At 34.7% G+C, this 16,904-nt stretch overlaps 1 protein-coding gene across 7 annotated transcripts in view; it reads right to left on the bottom strand.

Moving 5' to 3' along the window:
* The window catches only part of DACH1 (dachshund family transcription factor 1), a 356,409-nt gene that overhangs the window by 113,810 nt on the left and 225,695 nt on the right, over nucleotides 1-16,904 (bottom strand). For 5 of the 7 annotated variants that reach the window (XM_032679742.1, XM_032679746.1, XM_032679744.1 and 2 more), the window contains exons 4-5: nucleotides 5,126-5,281; nucleotides 4,391-4,563 (exon numbers count right to left, since the gene is read on the bottom strand). In XM_032679742.1, the coding sequence (XP_032535633.1) occupies nucleotides 4,391-4,563; nucleotides 5,126-5,281 (329 nt within the window). The remainder of the gene's footprint in view (nucleotides 1-4,390; nucleotides 4,564-5,125; nucleotides 5,282-16,904) is intronic. The other 2 variants (XM_032679748.1, XM_032679749.1) reach the window with 1 other exon arrangement.

Below are 16,904 nucleotides of genomic sequence, written 5' to 3'. Positions count from 1 at the left end.
ATGCACAAATGTCTCTACAAATAGTAAGTTATCTGAGAAATCGGTGTTTTTCAGGTCAGGCACATAAAAAGGGCATTTCTGCCAGCTTGGGATACAACCGATTTTGTTCTCATTCCCTTTCTGTAAAATGAGTACAGCATATCCAGCTTCATAGGAATGCTGCCACTGTTTGCATAATGCTTTGCCTGTAAGGCACACAAATGTCCATAAAAAACTTCTGCATTCTACACAGGATACAGGTTAAATAAGACTGGGACAGACAATTAATTTAAAAAAATTAAATAGAGAATAACTAACCATTCAGTGAATGAGGTAATTTTTCTGCAGAAAAATAGAGTATATGGCAGTGAAATTAAAATTGCAGTGTATTATATGGATGGAATGCTGTAACATTAAGGTTCTTCAGGCATTCTGATATTTCTAATGTTATGTCTTATGTCTTTTGAAATTTAGTGATGGCCCTTTTACATAGGCTTTGGATTTAATTTTATTCAATGCATGAAAACAATCACATCAAAAGCTTTTACAATAATAACCAATATATTGACAATTCTGGCAGATTTTGCAAGTTTACAGTACAGGAAAATTCTGCTTTGTTGGTAATAGCAGCAAAGTGGAAGGTTTTTCTGTCCAGGATATCCAACTGTACTTTCAAGTTACACGTACAATTGGACTTTGAAAGTTCTTATGGTCCCTTACTCTACAGAATGGTGTGCCAGAAAATTTTGAGAAGTACTTCATCTAATCCTATTAAAAAAAAAGGTCATAATTTTGGTATGTGGAAAATAAGTTATATAATTAATGTAAAGTAATGTAAGTTATGTAAGTAATCTAAACCCTTCTACACAAAACATCTTATAATGGTAAGTATTTCTGGTATTTAAAGTCTGCACTTAACTCAAGGCCTGCTCACACAGCAGTTACAAAAGACGTAAACTGAAGCTTCTATAGTCTCTTTGCTGTCCAATCTCTCCCTGAAGTGAACTTGCTCATTTTCCTCTTAGAGTCTCTTTCCTTTCAGGTATGCTCTCTGAACTTGCGCATCACCAGTCTGACTTGAGACTTTAAAATGTACTCTGTTCAGTCATTTCTGTATGGCAGTGACATATTTCTTCTCTTTGGCTATTATTTGGACTTTGGGGCAAATATTATAGCAAAAAAAAAAGATAACATGAAATGACATTAACGGGAACACATACATATTGCCACTGAAATAGGAAAAAGTGAATGAATGCTAAAATAAAATTTTATGTCAGAATAGTTCTATAAATTGAGCTATCTAAAAAATAAAATCCATCAACAGCTACCTTTGTTAAATAAATTAGTATTAAATTCCTGCTAATTGATAACAGGAATATATGAATCTATATAGAGAGAAATAAAAGAAGTCATAAACTAGTGAAACACAACAAGTGCTGTGATATATTGAGGTAATTAGCAAAATTTAGTGTGATATATTTATTATGCCGTGGAAAACTACAGCGCTACCGGTCACTTTTTCAGCTGGAGGTATTGGTTTCTTCTGTTTTATTCTTAATTCTTTCTATAAGTATTAGTAACACATGGATAAATTGCAATTTTTGATTCTGGCATGCTACTCTGTTCTAACTTTTACAATGTAATTTCAAGTTGCTATTAACATGAGGTATGTCCTTTATATTTTCATATATCTTTCTGCTGAGTGAAAAAAATTGATGTAGCGAAACTGCTAACAAGCTGAGCCTTTGAAACCATGGGCAGGTGATGAAAGCCACTTCATGTCTAAAGCATCCCCAGGTCACAGCTGTCACACTCACTGCAATTCATTGCTGTCACAATCTGCTGTCCCTGCTCGTTGTTGCTCTCCTCTTATTCATCCAACTCATATATCTAAACATTCCATTACAAAAAGACATCTAATGTTCGTCTCATGTTCAAAAGGGCACAACACTCTTCTGAAATATAATTCTGAAGATTTTAGAGCTCAGAGTTCACTGCCAAATCTAAGGTGTTGCTTTGTAAGGCTTCCCTTGTAATTTTGTCTTTGTCTCATCTCCTGAATACAGCAGGATAAAATGTTTAGTTAGTACATGATCTCAGCTTTATTCCCACTTCTTATCACAAAGAAACAAAATATTGCCCAGTAATAGAAAGGCATTTGAAGCTTTGTGAATTTAAAGATAACAGCACTAGCTGTGAACTCGGTGAATTGGAAGGAAAGGTCAGCAAGTCATCTACTGTGGCACTATTCACAAAGGCAATTCTATTCAATGAACCTGGTTGTTTATAATATGAAGACTCAGATTTTCTAGGACTTAATTTTGTTCTTTGTTATTTAATTAGATATGGTGACTACTAATTTACTTTTCCAAGTAGAAATTTCTCATAGGCCTTCTAACTTTCAAGCGGAGCTTAAACTGGTAAACATCCTGTTTTCTAATCACATTTATGTTGTCTTTTCAGGTTACAACTACTAACTGTGAGATGAGTGATTCATAAACTTTTCAAAACAACCTGTGGAAATATTGTCACTGAGGAGAAAATATTTCAGTAAAAATTATGGTTAAAAAAATGAGTCAAAAGATAATGAAAACAAACCCAAGAAGTTTAAAAACGTAGCAGTAAAAAAACCAGAAGCCATAATCGTAATAACAAACAGTTTCATGAAAGACAGCAACTGCACTATTTATCCTTTCCTGTAAAAATAAAGAAAAAGAAGGTTTGACCTTCTCACTTACATTTTTATTCTCTAAGATATTTATTTTGACTGTAGTATAAGTTATTATTCATAAACATTACATTGCCAGTGCAAGGTTCAAAAAGTATGCTGATTACAGTTTCCTGTTCAACTACTCAGTGCACATAATTCAATGGACATTGAATCACAGCCTCTGACTATGCCTAGTGAAGAACAGGTAAATTGCCAGTGACATTATGTCTATCCTCATGGAAAGAAAATCCCCTAACAATGACCTCATGCTTTCAAGTTCCTGGGGTTTATGTTTCAATCCTGTTCATTATTAAAAAATAGGAACATAATTACTTGGCTATGTTACCTCTATCCACATGATCATATTCATCTGCCATAGATAAAAACAGAGGACATAAATCTAGGCATATGTTATACCACAATAGGGCTGAAGGAACGAGTAGGAATGTCCCGCAAGAATAAGTTCCTTAGCCCTTGCAGTATTATTGAAATAACTACATGCAAGAAGATCTTACATTTATAAGTGAGTTTTGGATCACAGATTAACACTTGCGTTTATGCATGTAGCTCTAGGAGAAATGTGTTGTGGGCAGTGTGTCACAGGACTTGACTGAAGAAGTCACAGCAGCACTTGGGTAATGTCTCCATCAGGTTCTACAGAAACCCTTGGGTAAGAACACTTTTCTAAAGAGAATTTTGGTTAATTTGGTCATCTAAAACCTTTCATTGTAATCCACATATTTTTAAATTATGGTTATGTGCAAACCAGATGGGGACACAAAACCTGGTTTGTCAAACAACTTGCACAGGAAATTATGCCAGGGGTTATGCAAAAGTTGGCAGCTACAATATTAGCATGAATATGAGATAGCTGAATTTTAAAAAATGACAGACATATATAGTATAGATTATTAATACAAACAAATGCTTAAGTAAGCAAGAGTTTGAAAAATATATATGTATATGATTGTCCAGTTACAAAGTGTTTGTAATGTTTCAGAGAGCCTAAAATTGCTAGATACTTTTAAAATCTTCACCTAGGTTATAAGAAAACTATCTCTTCAACTAGACGAGTTACAGGAATAAACTTTTTAAGAAGTAAAGGAACTCCAGGATAAGGAAAATTTTCTGGTTTGGGACTCCCTATGGTTAAAATAATACACACAGTTACATGATAACAGATATCTCTACAATACTACAGTTCTGACCTGCAGATTACTGGGTCTGTTCTGTGCAATTTCACTCTAATTTGCTGGGATTTGGCAAACTTAGGTTCTGCAGAGGTACAGTATCAAGCCTTTCAGCTTTCTTCAGATAATTTGCTGCATTTCACTTCAAATTCTTAGATTTTAAAGTTGGAAGAACAATCTCTTCTAATTTAAGAAAAGAGTAATTTTTTCCTTGGTATCTTGAGGAATGTTGCCATTAGATTATGGACTATGAAATATGAGAAATCACAAAGCTGTGCATCTCGTATAAAAATGCTTCAAGTGCTGCTTTAACATTGATTTAGAGAGGGGGAGGGAAACTGAGATAACACTGGCCACTAGCAGCCTACTGTGCTCCCAAAGCCACAACACTTGGTTTTCTTGCATATACTGACTTCATGACTTACCTTAGAACATTTGATACCTATACATCTTTATGAGTGTGTTACAGTTTTGTGCTTTTTTGTTTTGGTTTGGTTCATTATACAGTTACCTTAATAACAGATGTCTCAACTCTGGATGGAGGACTCTGCACTTGTGCTGCTGCTGCCATGTTGGCAATGGTACTAAGGTGATTCATCTGGCTCATTGCCATCGTGACAGATGCTGGAGGTAGGCTCACGGGAATTAATGGGTGGGGCATCATCATAAAAGGAAGTTCCAATCCTGTTGGGAGAAAAGAAAAAGGGGAAACAGGTTTATGCATCTTTTTTGAACACTATCTTCTTTTTCTCCTGACGGGCAATATTCAAGTGATGGGTGACAAGATGGTTCACACTGCAGGACAGAGCAGCTCTATGTCAGTTCTCTTCTGGGATATGCATGGGTGAATCCCTAGCAACCATGGAGGATTTCTAGCCCCAAGGAGAGGCTATTAGACCTCTTAGTTTGTTCATATGAGTGTAATGCATATCATTGCTAAGCAATGGCTATTTATTATAGTTTTTAATATCTGCTGTAAAGTGCCTTAGCAATACATTATTATGCCACTGATGCACAGGTTAGCAGTTATTTTAAGTATCAATTTTCTTGCATACGTATTTGTTCTTTACTGTCTCCACTTCCCCTGCCTAATACTTTAAAGGAAGTATTCCAGTATTCCCCACATCCTTGATTTTTTCATTGCCTATTTATATAAACACAAAAAAACCCAAAAAAACCCAAAAAACAAATAAACCCAGGAACTAGAAAACTGCTGATGTTAGTGCTGAAAGATGTCAACCCGTACCATTTGGCAGAAGGTGGTTCTGTTGAAGAGGGTTGAGAGGATGGCTAACTGGAACATTATGCTGTCCAGGCAAGTTGGGGTGGTTAACAGAGGCCTGTGATCCTTGGGTGGGGGGAGACTGAAGTTTTTCTTTATCCCAAGAACCATCACTGCTGCCTGTGGGGAATGAATATATATTATTTGGATGAATGAAGACTCCAAATTTTCAATTTCTGGATTTGGAAACAAGGCCAGAAATCTAATCTTTTTTTTTTGCAAGTGGTAATTTTTTTTTCTTTTTTTAATAGGTGGGCTGGGGAAGGACTTTAGGGGCTTTTTCCACCCTCTGAAAGAGGTATGTAAGGATAACTTTTTAAAGTTAATATTTAGCACACAAACCTAGAAGTGTTATAGTCACGCTCACTCACATGAAGTCTGTGCTTCATGTATATTTCACATATACTTTTCCCATACTTAGCAAGTAAAACTATATATGGCATTTGTTTTATACATGAGAGAATATTTTTGCCTGCAAAATGTCTAACCAAAGAATATGGCCAGTTATGCCAATTAAAATTTCAACTAAAGACATATTTTTTCCTGTATTTGTGGATAAACAAACATATGAAGTAACTAAAAATTTTATTTATTGAGGGCACCAACATGCATGCATATGTGCTTGCTGATGATTCTATTTTGTATATTAATTTTTTTTCATATTATTAATTTAAATGTAAGGGATTACATTGATTCCTTCAGTCTTCTGGTAGTGGAACAGACTAACAGCAAGGAAGAATGTGGACAAGTAAGTATTGAGACGAAAAATAATTTAATTTATTTCAGAACACCCTTTTTCACTATTGCAGACTTCCTCATAAAAACTACCCACAGAATTAAAGAACAGGATACAATTAAAGAACAGTACTATATACTATATATAAAGGACAACAGCAATTCATGTATCATTATGAATTTGTATATTTATATGCAATGAAAAGTTTAAAATCTTCCAATCAGACAAGTTATATTACTCACAGTGCGTAGTATAATGTATAATGCTGAGACTGAGTATATGTATGTTTATGCAAAGTAATCTATACACTCATTGTATGAGTTTATTTACCATACACGATCAATAAACAATGTTTGAATATATTAATAAATATGGATATATGCATGCATTCTCAGCAGTATTAAAATACCCATCAGCAATATATGATTGCTTCCTTTTTCATGTAGAGCACAATTTCAACCTCCTGACTTTGAAAGTTTCTCCTATTTTCATGGGAATATCTCTTGATAAGGACTTTAGGATAACATCAGTCAAGATGTATTTAATCTATACTCAATTTCTAATTAGCATCAGGGATTATAGCAAAGTGCATATTCCTGAATGTTTTTCTACATACATCTCACTCATTAATGAACAACAGGCCCTGAAAAACAACAGGAATAACCACCTCCTTCATACTCCAGTAGAAAGGGGATAAGCCCATTAGTCTTGAGATATTTTAACATCATTTTCACTGGATGACAAAAGCACAGAAGTTGGTAGAATTCCAATTTAATTTCTCTAGATCTATTAAAAACCTGATTGTAAAAGCTGTACAACGTAGTTTATAATGAAAAATACTCCATTATTGCCATGATTTTCTTTCCCTAGTTACTTCATGAAGACAGTTAAGGTTCAATATAAATTCTAACTCATTAGCTCAATACTGTCTCAATCCCAGTGTAAATTGTTCAGAAGTAGGTAATGAAAATTCAGTCCAAACTCTCCTGCTATCAAACAAAGCAATTTTACGAAACAATGAAAAGAATCAATTACATGAGATACTTTCATTATTTTACAAGAAATTGTCATAACCTTTATGCAGCGTACATAGTTGAGCTGGTTAATATATGATTTGAATCTCGTCACCTCTGATAAGTGAACATGTTTTCTTGTATTTTGAGAACTCAGACACTCTCAAAAAGCATGAACTTACTTTCAAACACACAGTGAAGGAGCTAAATCTTAGCTGGAAAAAAATCTTTTTTTTCCTTTTAATTTTATATTCTCCAATTTTCTGCTTTTTACCACTGTGACATACATATTTCACTCCCTCAAATACAGCACTACCCCATTGCCTCTCCTTTTTTGCTCATCCCTTCTGAAGAGTTCATAGCAATCCATTGCAGCACTCCAGCTGTGGAAGTCATTCCACCATATCTTTATGCTGGCAACTATGTTATAGTTTTCCTGCTGCACAATGGCTTCCAGCTCTTCCTATTTGGTGGCCATGCAGCTTGCATTGCTGTAGATGCACTTCAGCTGGACTATTGATCTGACTGCCTTTTTTAAGGCGAGAAGCCTTAATTCCTACATGATCATTGTCAGACGTGTCCACGACTTCTAACATATGGATAATTCTTTTGTCTTTGCCGCCGCATGACTCTCCATCCTCTACCTCCAGTGAGATGGCAGAGCAAACAACCTTGCTAACACACTGCCCCTCAAACATTGGTGCACCTCCTCCAGGCTTATTTCTAGTGAGTTTGATTTCATCCCTTTCTCCCTTCAAATCTAGGTTAAAGCTCTTTCAATGAGCTCTGCTAACTCCTCTTTCCCCTTTGAGACAGGTGTACCCTGTCTCTTATATATATATGTATATATATATAGAGAGAGAGAGATATTTTTGTCATATATATATATATATGTCATCTCTCTATATAGGAAGAACACAAATATATATTAGTAATTATATGAAGATTTGTTAGTATTATAAGCAAGGAAGTTGTTTGCATTTTATAGGGCTGATCAATTCCCAGTAGTATTTTCCTATTTATTAGCCAGATCTTCTACAGTGCAGTTGATTTCATGTTACATGGAGTTCAATATGGAGATGGAGTCAATTCTGCTGTGACCCTTCCTAACCTGGTCACAGAATTTTTCACATAGTTTGCAAATTATGGCTCTGCTTATGTGACTCAGAAATTAGAGCTTTTCTAAATCAGTACCCCCTTCTGCCTCAAAATTACAGTGTCTACTGTTTTAGCATGATATTGAACCCAATAATAAACTGGAAGAGAGAAGACAAGCTTCAGAAAGTGAAGTATCAAAGCTAGCATTTAGCTAGTGACAGTTTCTTTAATACTTGTAGTCTGGAATCATCTGTTAAGATTTATTTACATGGAAAATGATTTATAGACAGAATCCAATCTATAACATTAGAAACCACTTTCAAACTGCAGGCTGTTGTGCTCCTCAACACTTTAAGTGAACGACACAGACGCAAATAGTCCTGTGTTTTTCTTATGCTAGTCGAGCAGAACACTCTTCCTCTTAGAGGAAACAGTTATTTTCATTAATGTCAAAGCAAAATAAGTGTTATTCCTTAGACACTATTCACTGCTTGCACAACAAAGTGCAAGCTACCAGTTCCGTCACTTTTTACATTTGATTTTGATTTAATGTGTACAGTGGTTTCAGAGAGTATTAAAAATCTGTTGCCTTCTTCCTCTTCACTTGTTGCCCTGCTGGAGGCTTATGTTTTTCCAGTTTCCATCAGTGGTTGTCAAGTCTTTGTAATAGGATTAAAAGCTTGGACACCTGATATCCCTGGGTGCTTCAGTTCACCCTCATAAAAGCTGTTTGCTTTAAATTGAGAGAAAATCAGTTTTTAGTGGCATAATTAATTAAATTATGCAAAGTGTTCCAGATTCAGCATAACACTTTCTGAAGCAGCAATTGGAAGCTCTACATTGCATTCAAACAGCATTTCAATTGATGCTGCACTAGGCTGACCATAGAGTAGCATTTTCAAAGCTTTCAGGCATAAGGGATCCAATTTTGAAATGCAAATGCTTAATGTTGAGTGCTCGAACCCCATACATATGTACTTGAATAGGCAATTTGGTAGCCAACTACGTATTTCATGTGCAATAGTGCTAATACAAGTACTCAAAAAATTGAAATGAAGTTCCAAATATAAGTACACATGCTTAAAAACCGGGCTCAGATGATCTCACATTTACTCATGATGGACAACCCAATGGAACAAAAATGACAATACATTTTCATAATTTAAAAGGCATAGTACAGAATTCATTGCTTTCCTCATCACCAATATTTCAGCACATATTTTCCATAATGTGAGTTACCTTCTCCCATAATCAGCAGTTACACAACAAACCACTATTTGTATACTGAAGTGGGTCTGTAAAAGCCTGATGCTTGAATTATTTGTATTCATTAGTAGCACAATTAGGTAGCTAAGGATGTTAATAATAAACTGAAACAATTCTGGACTGGAAGGTAACGCAGCCAAGAAAAAGAAAATTAAGCAGAAAACCACACTGTACAATGTCGGCCTTCCAAACAAATGGGTTCATTTTTACAAACACTATTCTTATTTGCACACTCCTTTTCCGTTCTTGTTCTATCCCCACTAGGACTCAGTTTGCTTAAATTTTGGTTCCTACAATGTGAGCTGAACAGTTAATTCCTGCGATAGTCAAGAGGAATCCAGCCAACAGACTCTGGAGAACTGTTGAGCTTTCTCTGTGGGAGACAGACCTACCTTTAGCTGAATCTGAATCTCCTGGTTCCAGAGACTATAGTAACACTTCTCCCAGACTCAGTTCAATGGCCTAAACACAAAACACCTGAGATGGTCAAAATAATTTGAATCACGTCTTATATGGTTGGTGAGTATAACACAGCACCTGCAGGTGAAGATCAGGCAGGATACTTGAGGGCATCTAAGCTAGCAGCATAAAAACGTCGAGGCAACTAAGTCAAACCTTTCTTGATCATAGGTGGTTTTTAGAAATTAAAAGTAGGCTATTTGCAGACCCTCAGGTTTTCCCTTTCCTTACATGTGGAAAACTTGGATATTTTATGGCATTCCAGAGAACACTTCAAGCCTTTTTTCAGGCAAGTGAATCTCATCCCATGGCTAAGGGATGGTTTCATGTACTATTACATACACAAGCAATATCACATAGCAAAAACACAAACAAGAGCCTGATTGCCTACTAACAACTCAAACCACAATTTATTTTTTTTTGAGTGCTACTGATCTTCCTTCAGTCCTCTAATCTTTCTGTTATCTTCAGTGTTTCCTGAAACAATTTGTATCTCAGCAACAATTACCAAACAAAGCATCAGTATCAGCTGTGTTGGCTCATTTTTCCGAAGTGGACTATTTAGAATCTAGACTGTTTATGTCCACTGGAAAATATGCATAATCAGCATGCTAAAAATTGGTAATCTTAGCCTCCTGACAGTGAGGAAACAGTTTCATAAATGGTCCAAATCAAATCCTGCTGCTTTAGACTTTTAATTGCTATAAATTTGAGATTTGATTTCTGTATAATTCAGTTTCCTAAAATCAGCTGTAGTATTTACCTGCAATATGAGAGTGTTGTGAGACTGTAAAAAGGACAGACATCTACAGAAAGAGGTATTCTTCTAATACCTCTATGCTACTGCTACATCAGTAAAGACAAAAAAACTCCCAACCTTTGCGATATGTAAACCATATCTGTCTAATACTATTGATACTTCAAAAAAATGCATTACTCCTTCTTCTGAGACCACAAAGGGATCAGGAGAGCAAGTACTATGACACAGGAAAATAGCATATTTCCTAAGATTTTTCTTTTATTTGGCTCTACATAAGGATTTTTCTTTTCTTTTTCACCCCCACATGAAATTTTGTATTGTTTGGATATTTTCTTGTTATATAATCATGGTTATGCACTTAAATAGGCCATGAGCAATGTGGCCTCATAACTGAAAGGTTTTATAATTTTCTCTAAAATAGTAGGGTGATGGTTCTGGTATTTGTAGTTCTGCTATTATCACAACAGAGCATATACATGCCTAGCACCGAATTCTTAAAAAAAAAAAAAAGACACTACTTTTCAATAAACATTTTCCCACAAAAATATATAAAGGAGAAGCCAAATGAACCTTTGGAATCACGTATAGTTTCTTCTTTGCTGACAGCAGTAGCAATCTGAAAAACAGCTTATAGCCTCAATCATATTGACTGCTTCATTCACTGTCTTAATTTTATTGCATACTTGTTTAGTGGCAATGGCAAAGAAATCATAACTGCATTTTGCACCATAAGCCAGATTTGTACCCACTTAACGTACCTTCTTCCATATTTATATTCTGATAATAAAAACTGTAGTAGAAACTGTTAATTCCAGTAAATAAGATGGAATTCTAAATGCTGAATATCACAATATAGGCTTAATCAGAAAATACTGAATTTATATAAGTTAATAAGTGAAAGAATTTTTTTTATAGTTACAATGGAAGATATATATATTTTATACTAATCCTTCATTATTTCACCAAAAAGATTAACATAAGAAAAGCTTTTTAAAATTCAATTTAATGAATAATGAAACTGTCCAAGACAACTGAAAGCTCAGCAACTCAGTTACAGGCTGTGTGACATTTACCTAAAAATAGATTTTCCATTTGTCGCCTTTTACTAAGATCTAACTTGCACTTATTTCATAGATAAAGACCACTTTATTTTTATGGTTATATGATCTTCTAAGATAAGAATGCAATTTAGATATGTAAAAATAAATTTGTGGCAAAAAAATCAGATGTAGTTCTATGCACTGTTTTCAGGAAAATAAAAACTGAGCCACATTTTACTGTCAGGAACACCTGCGTAAATTTGTCAACTTCACACCAGAAAGGTAGAAGTACAGTTAGTCCCTTGAGGTAGAGTTTTTTAAATATGAAGACTAATGAGCCATTAGAAGTCAACCAAAATACACAGAAAATTTTCTTTATCTCTTTTTCAATACAATGAACATCACAAAGTATTTAGTGAACATCTTGATTGCAGTTTTGCTTTTTTATAAAAAATTTCCATTTCATAGATAATTAATATATTACTATATGCACTCATATGTAATTGTGGATAGTAATATTTTCTGTATGCCTAGGGAACAGGTAAGAGTGAATATGCCTGACTGAGTAGTATATAACATCATATTTAGAACATTTTCTGGGAAATATGGTTTTAAGGTTTTTTTAGTACAAGATCCCTTCTTACTTCAGTTTATAAAGAAAGAAGTTATCCTCATTGAATTTGTTGGTTTGTATAATCAATATAACAGGCTCAGTATAATAGGCTTCCTTTTTAGTACAGTGGAAACTAAGACAGACCCAGAAGCTTCTCCCAGGTGAAAGATGCAAATTTGTGCTTCTGAGTGATTCAGGTGTATAAGCAAGTACCTAAGCTTTGCAGAAAATACAGATTTGGATAGGGAAGTTGTGCTTAATACCTACACTAGTCTGATTCAGGCAATGCCTCAGTTGATGTGGACCCCGATTTCTGATACTTACTACCTCTAGTCTGAGTTTTACAGTTTCTAATTTGATATTAGCAGTGCTCAAAAATAAAAAAAAGCAAACCAAAGCAGTGTATATATTTAGGAACTTGTCTTCCCCCTTTTCTTTATCTTTACTAAAATATTTTCTCAAATGACCCAAAAGGTTTTAAAAAATAATAGTCTAATTATTGACTCTTTAACTCAAGAAGCAAAGTACTGCAGGTTTTCAGGACACCTAAGTATGGCTGATAGTTCTGTAATGCTATAAGCTAAAAAACCAAAACAGTAGAAAACTCTCAGTAAATATACTGAAATGCAAAAATTAAATTTATAGAGAAATTGCATAAAGTGAGAATCCTAAGTTTCCAAATGTCTTTTGTAAATAGACACACCCTATACACATTTTGCCCCACCTGTTTCAGCTGTGTTAAAATATGGAAAAATAAATTATGCAAGATTGGGCTTGAAAGCATTGAAATTAAAAGCCAGAAGGCCTCTGTAAACTCCTGTTCAATCTGTTTAGAAGAAGATGCACCAGGGATGAGAAAGTAAAGCAGGGAGGTTGACATATCACAGGTAATTCTGTTTATTGATGATTTTTTTTTTTAAATTGCTGAACTAAAAAGGAATGTTTCAATTTCCAGCACAAATGCTGCACAAAGTCTTAACAGCACATGGGCTCTAAAAGGTTGCACACAGAATGCTTTGTTAAACATCATTCTTTGGACTTTTACTCACTGAATTTTTTAGTCATTTTCTTAGGAAACAAGGCCAAATTGTCAAAAATCAGTCTTTATTAATCAACAGATTAATATCCAGTCTTAAGCAAAGTTGATTGCAAGTCTCATAGCAATTACAACCCTGTGCTCTCTGGGAAAATAACCACAGGTTGGCTGCATGAAACCCCACCAGCTGCAGCAAGTTTCAGGCACTCTCCAGAGCACATGGATGTGTTTTCTGTTCAGGGAAAAGGAGATTTGTGTTTGCCCAGATACTGGCTTGATGTGTAGCATGGGGCTGGGCACAGAGGTTTTCAAATTGATGCTGTGTCTCTTCCATACTAGAAAACTTCTGCAGGAAAGCCAGAGGGCTGCACAAGCTCAGAGGCTCACGGAGCCATATCCTCCTCCTTTGGGAAGCAGGTGCTAACTCAAAGCTTTGTGAGGAATTGTTTTACTTTTGAGTTGCCTCTACAGTTTTAATTTAGCTCTCTCATGACCATTCTAATATAGTCCACAATTTTTAGGTCCTATATAGACTTTTTGTAAATTTGCAGCATGCAATAGGCTCACTTCTCAAAAGAATCCAGAGATTATTACTATTAATATTATTATTATTACTATTAAAAATTACCTTTTTCTAGCTTTTAGGTACACAACTTCACCATTTCAGTGTTATTTGAACACACATGCACGTATCTGTGTGTACATCTCTACCTTTACGTCACACACACACAAACTACACATGTAAATACATAAATGGTACAACAAATTGTGAGCTAGAATCTTACTAAAAATATCTTCTTTTCATATACTTGGATTTTTAAAGGGAGAATATATGTCCACCAACTCAAAATCCAGTTATTTACAGCCTAGCAAACAAAATTATACTATGCTTCCCTTGTTCAAGAATAGTACATACATTATTACGAAGAATCATTATTACAGCTCAGCTGTTATTTAGTACTTCACTATGCTACTGTAACTTCACTGTACACTTAATCCCTTAGGTTTTTTTTCTAAAGTTTCATGTCCCAAGACAGATGATCGTGACATTCTGTTACTTAAAGAAGGAAATCTTACCTAACAGTTTATGGATCCTGAGTCTTGTTTCAGGACTTCTGAAACTGTTTCTGTATGTAATTTATTGTTTTCTCAGAATAACAATGAAAAAAAATGACAACTAGTATGACTAGTAGTAACAGTAGTAATAGTAATAATATGTGACAGTTAGAGCAGGTGGACACTCCTATCTTCAAAGGGCTTATAGTGTGAAAATACTGTAAGAAACAGTACATATACACAGACAACAGGCTACAAGGAATTTCCCTCAGTAAGGAAGATCTACATATAAATGCATATCTGTTATAACTACTTCTCATGATTGCTGTTGTTTATGCAACAAGGATCATTTTCTCTTTGAGATTTAGTCTACCAACATTCTCTGTTTATGTACTGATACCCTACTCTATTCAGAACTGCTGCTTTTTTTTCTGACTGGAGCCTTACAAAAATGATCAAAGGTAAAATCTAAACACAAAGGCAGCTAAAAGTATGCAATTGGATTAAGACGGTAGAAATGTTGAAGTGATACATTCTTAACAGTAAATTTCTCAAATATTTCCTTGGATTTTTTTTATTTAGGGGGAGGAGGGTATAACGACTTCCTAATTAATAATATTTTTGTTCCCTTTTTAAAATGGAGAGACATCACTATCTTTAAAGCTATTTAACACAACATATTTATTTACTTCAAAAAATGACTGGATCACTGTTACCAACAGCCATGTCTAGTGGCAAAAATTTTCACCTAATGTGGAAGAGACAAAACAGTCAAGCTAGTGTTTGACACAAAAGCCTATTGTCATTAAATGATAGCATGTTATGATAATTTCTTCAATATTGGCTTTACAGTTGTCTCTTTTTTTTCCTGTAATAGTTCTAGGACAATGAAGTTCACCTAAGCTATTATATCAAGATTTAGTACTCTGAACTTTACCAGGCCCACATGAATTTTATTCATTGTAGTCATTTTTATGTATTAGCATCTTACATCAAACCAATTTGTGAAGGCGGCACACCCCTCCTAAGTGTACTTTAAACAATATCTTTAACTGTGTCTTAGAAAAAATTTGCAGGAAGATATTTGCATCCAGATCTCATTTAGTAAAAATCAGGATGGTACACTCAGTGGTCAGAAAAAGACATAAGAACATATTTTACTGTGTTTTCTAGCTTCATGCAATCTTTCTTCACGATCAATAATTCAGCTGGTCAGAGATGAGGGGACTTGCATAACAGGAGAGACAATAGATATACACATGGACAAAAAAGTACTCTTTCTTCACCCTACCTTGACTCAATTAGTGACAATATTCTCCAGCTGAGAATTGTAGGTACAGTGTTGACAAAGATAACCTCTGTTCTCATCTCTTGCTTTCTGAACAAGTTTTGACTACTGTATAACTGGTGGCTATCATATAATAACAGGTGGACTAGATGCCTTCTCAGCAACCTGTGTTCAGTCCTCTGCACACTGAATGGAAGAAGATGTTTCTGTGTATTAAGTCCCTCAGGCTTAAGACCTACAAACAAGATGTTACCATCCACTAGCAATTTACATTGATCAACTCAGTACAGAATGATAGAATCATAGAATGATTTGGAAGGCGACCTTAAAGATCATGTAGTTCCACCCACCCTGTCATGGTGCGGGGATTTGTATCAGGTATTTGTAGGTTATCACTTATCCTAAGTTCTCAAAACCATATGAAAACACCTCAGCTGCTGGTGTGGATTCCATTAGGGTGGCCAAGCACCCGAGAGTTGCTTCAAATCTTTCTACTACTGGAGCTGGCAATGTGTTTTATGCTGCTTAAGCAAAAAAAAAAAAAAAAAAAAGCCAACAATGTTAATTTCAGATTGAAAACTCTTTAGGAATAGACCTTGAAGAATAGATCTTGAATTAAAATATTGGACAAGGCCTAGAAGTTTTTCTGATGCTTCAGGAAAAACTATGAAAAAATCTTTTCCAAATTCTAAAATCTTTTTTTAATTATTATTCTAATTTGAATTTTTTTTCTTTAAAATGAAAGTGAACATTTCTTCAAAAGCTTTTTTCAAACAAGCTGTCTCATGTACAGTCAATATAGATTTCCGACAAAAATAAAAAGCTGCATTTCTCACTTTTAAATCATCAAGACATAAATGCACAGATATAGTGCTAACAGGCAACAATTATCCCAGAAATCAAATCCTAGAAATCAAATTTGGCCTAAAGGCCAGAATAAGTTAGAACAGTATTCCTAGAAATGGAATTACAGGTAGGAGCACCTGATATTTGGCATCTAAATTTGGCATGCAGCTTACCTGCCCCGCAAGACATAGAATACATAATTCCACAGTTATATTCTAAAACAGGAAAACATCTACAAATAATTTTAAAATCTTTCCCTTTCAAAGACTAAGACTGAAATCCCATTTCCATTGAAGTCAGTGAGACTTGATTAAGGCTAAAAATTGGCTCAAAAATTTATTATCTTGTCGTTAATTTATCAAGGGATAAAATAAGTTACTTAAATATGAGATATATGATAACAGAATATTTGTTCTGCTAAGTGATTCACTAAGAAAGGAAATTTAAATATCAAGACTACCCTTAGTTTCCACAGGGATTTCTGTGCAGTCTTCAGGATTGACACTATGTTAAAGTATTAGTACAATTTTTC

Source organism: Chiroxiphia lanceolata, chromosome 2, assembly GCF_009829145.1.
Source record: "Chiroxiphia lanceolata isolate bChiLan1 chromosome 2, bChiLan1.pri, whole genome shotgun sequence".
NCBI lineage: Eukaryota > Metazoa > Chordata > Aves > Passeriformes > Pipridae > Chiroxiphia > Chiroxiphia lanceolata.
The sequence above is the reverse complement of the archived record's forward strand: the minus strand, read 5'-3'. Positions and strand labels throughout refer to the sequence as shown.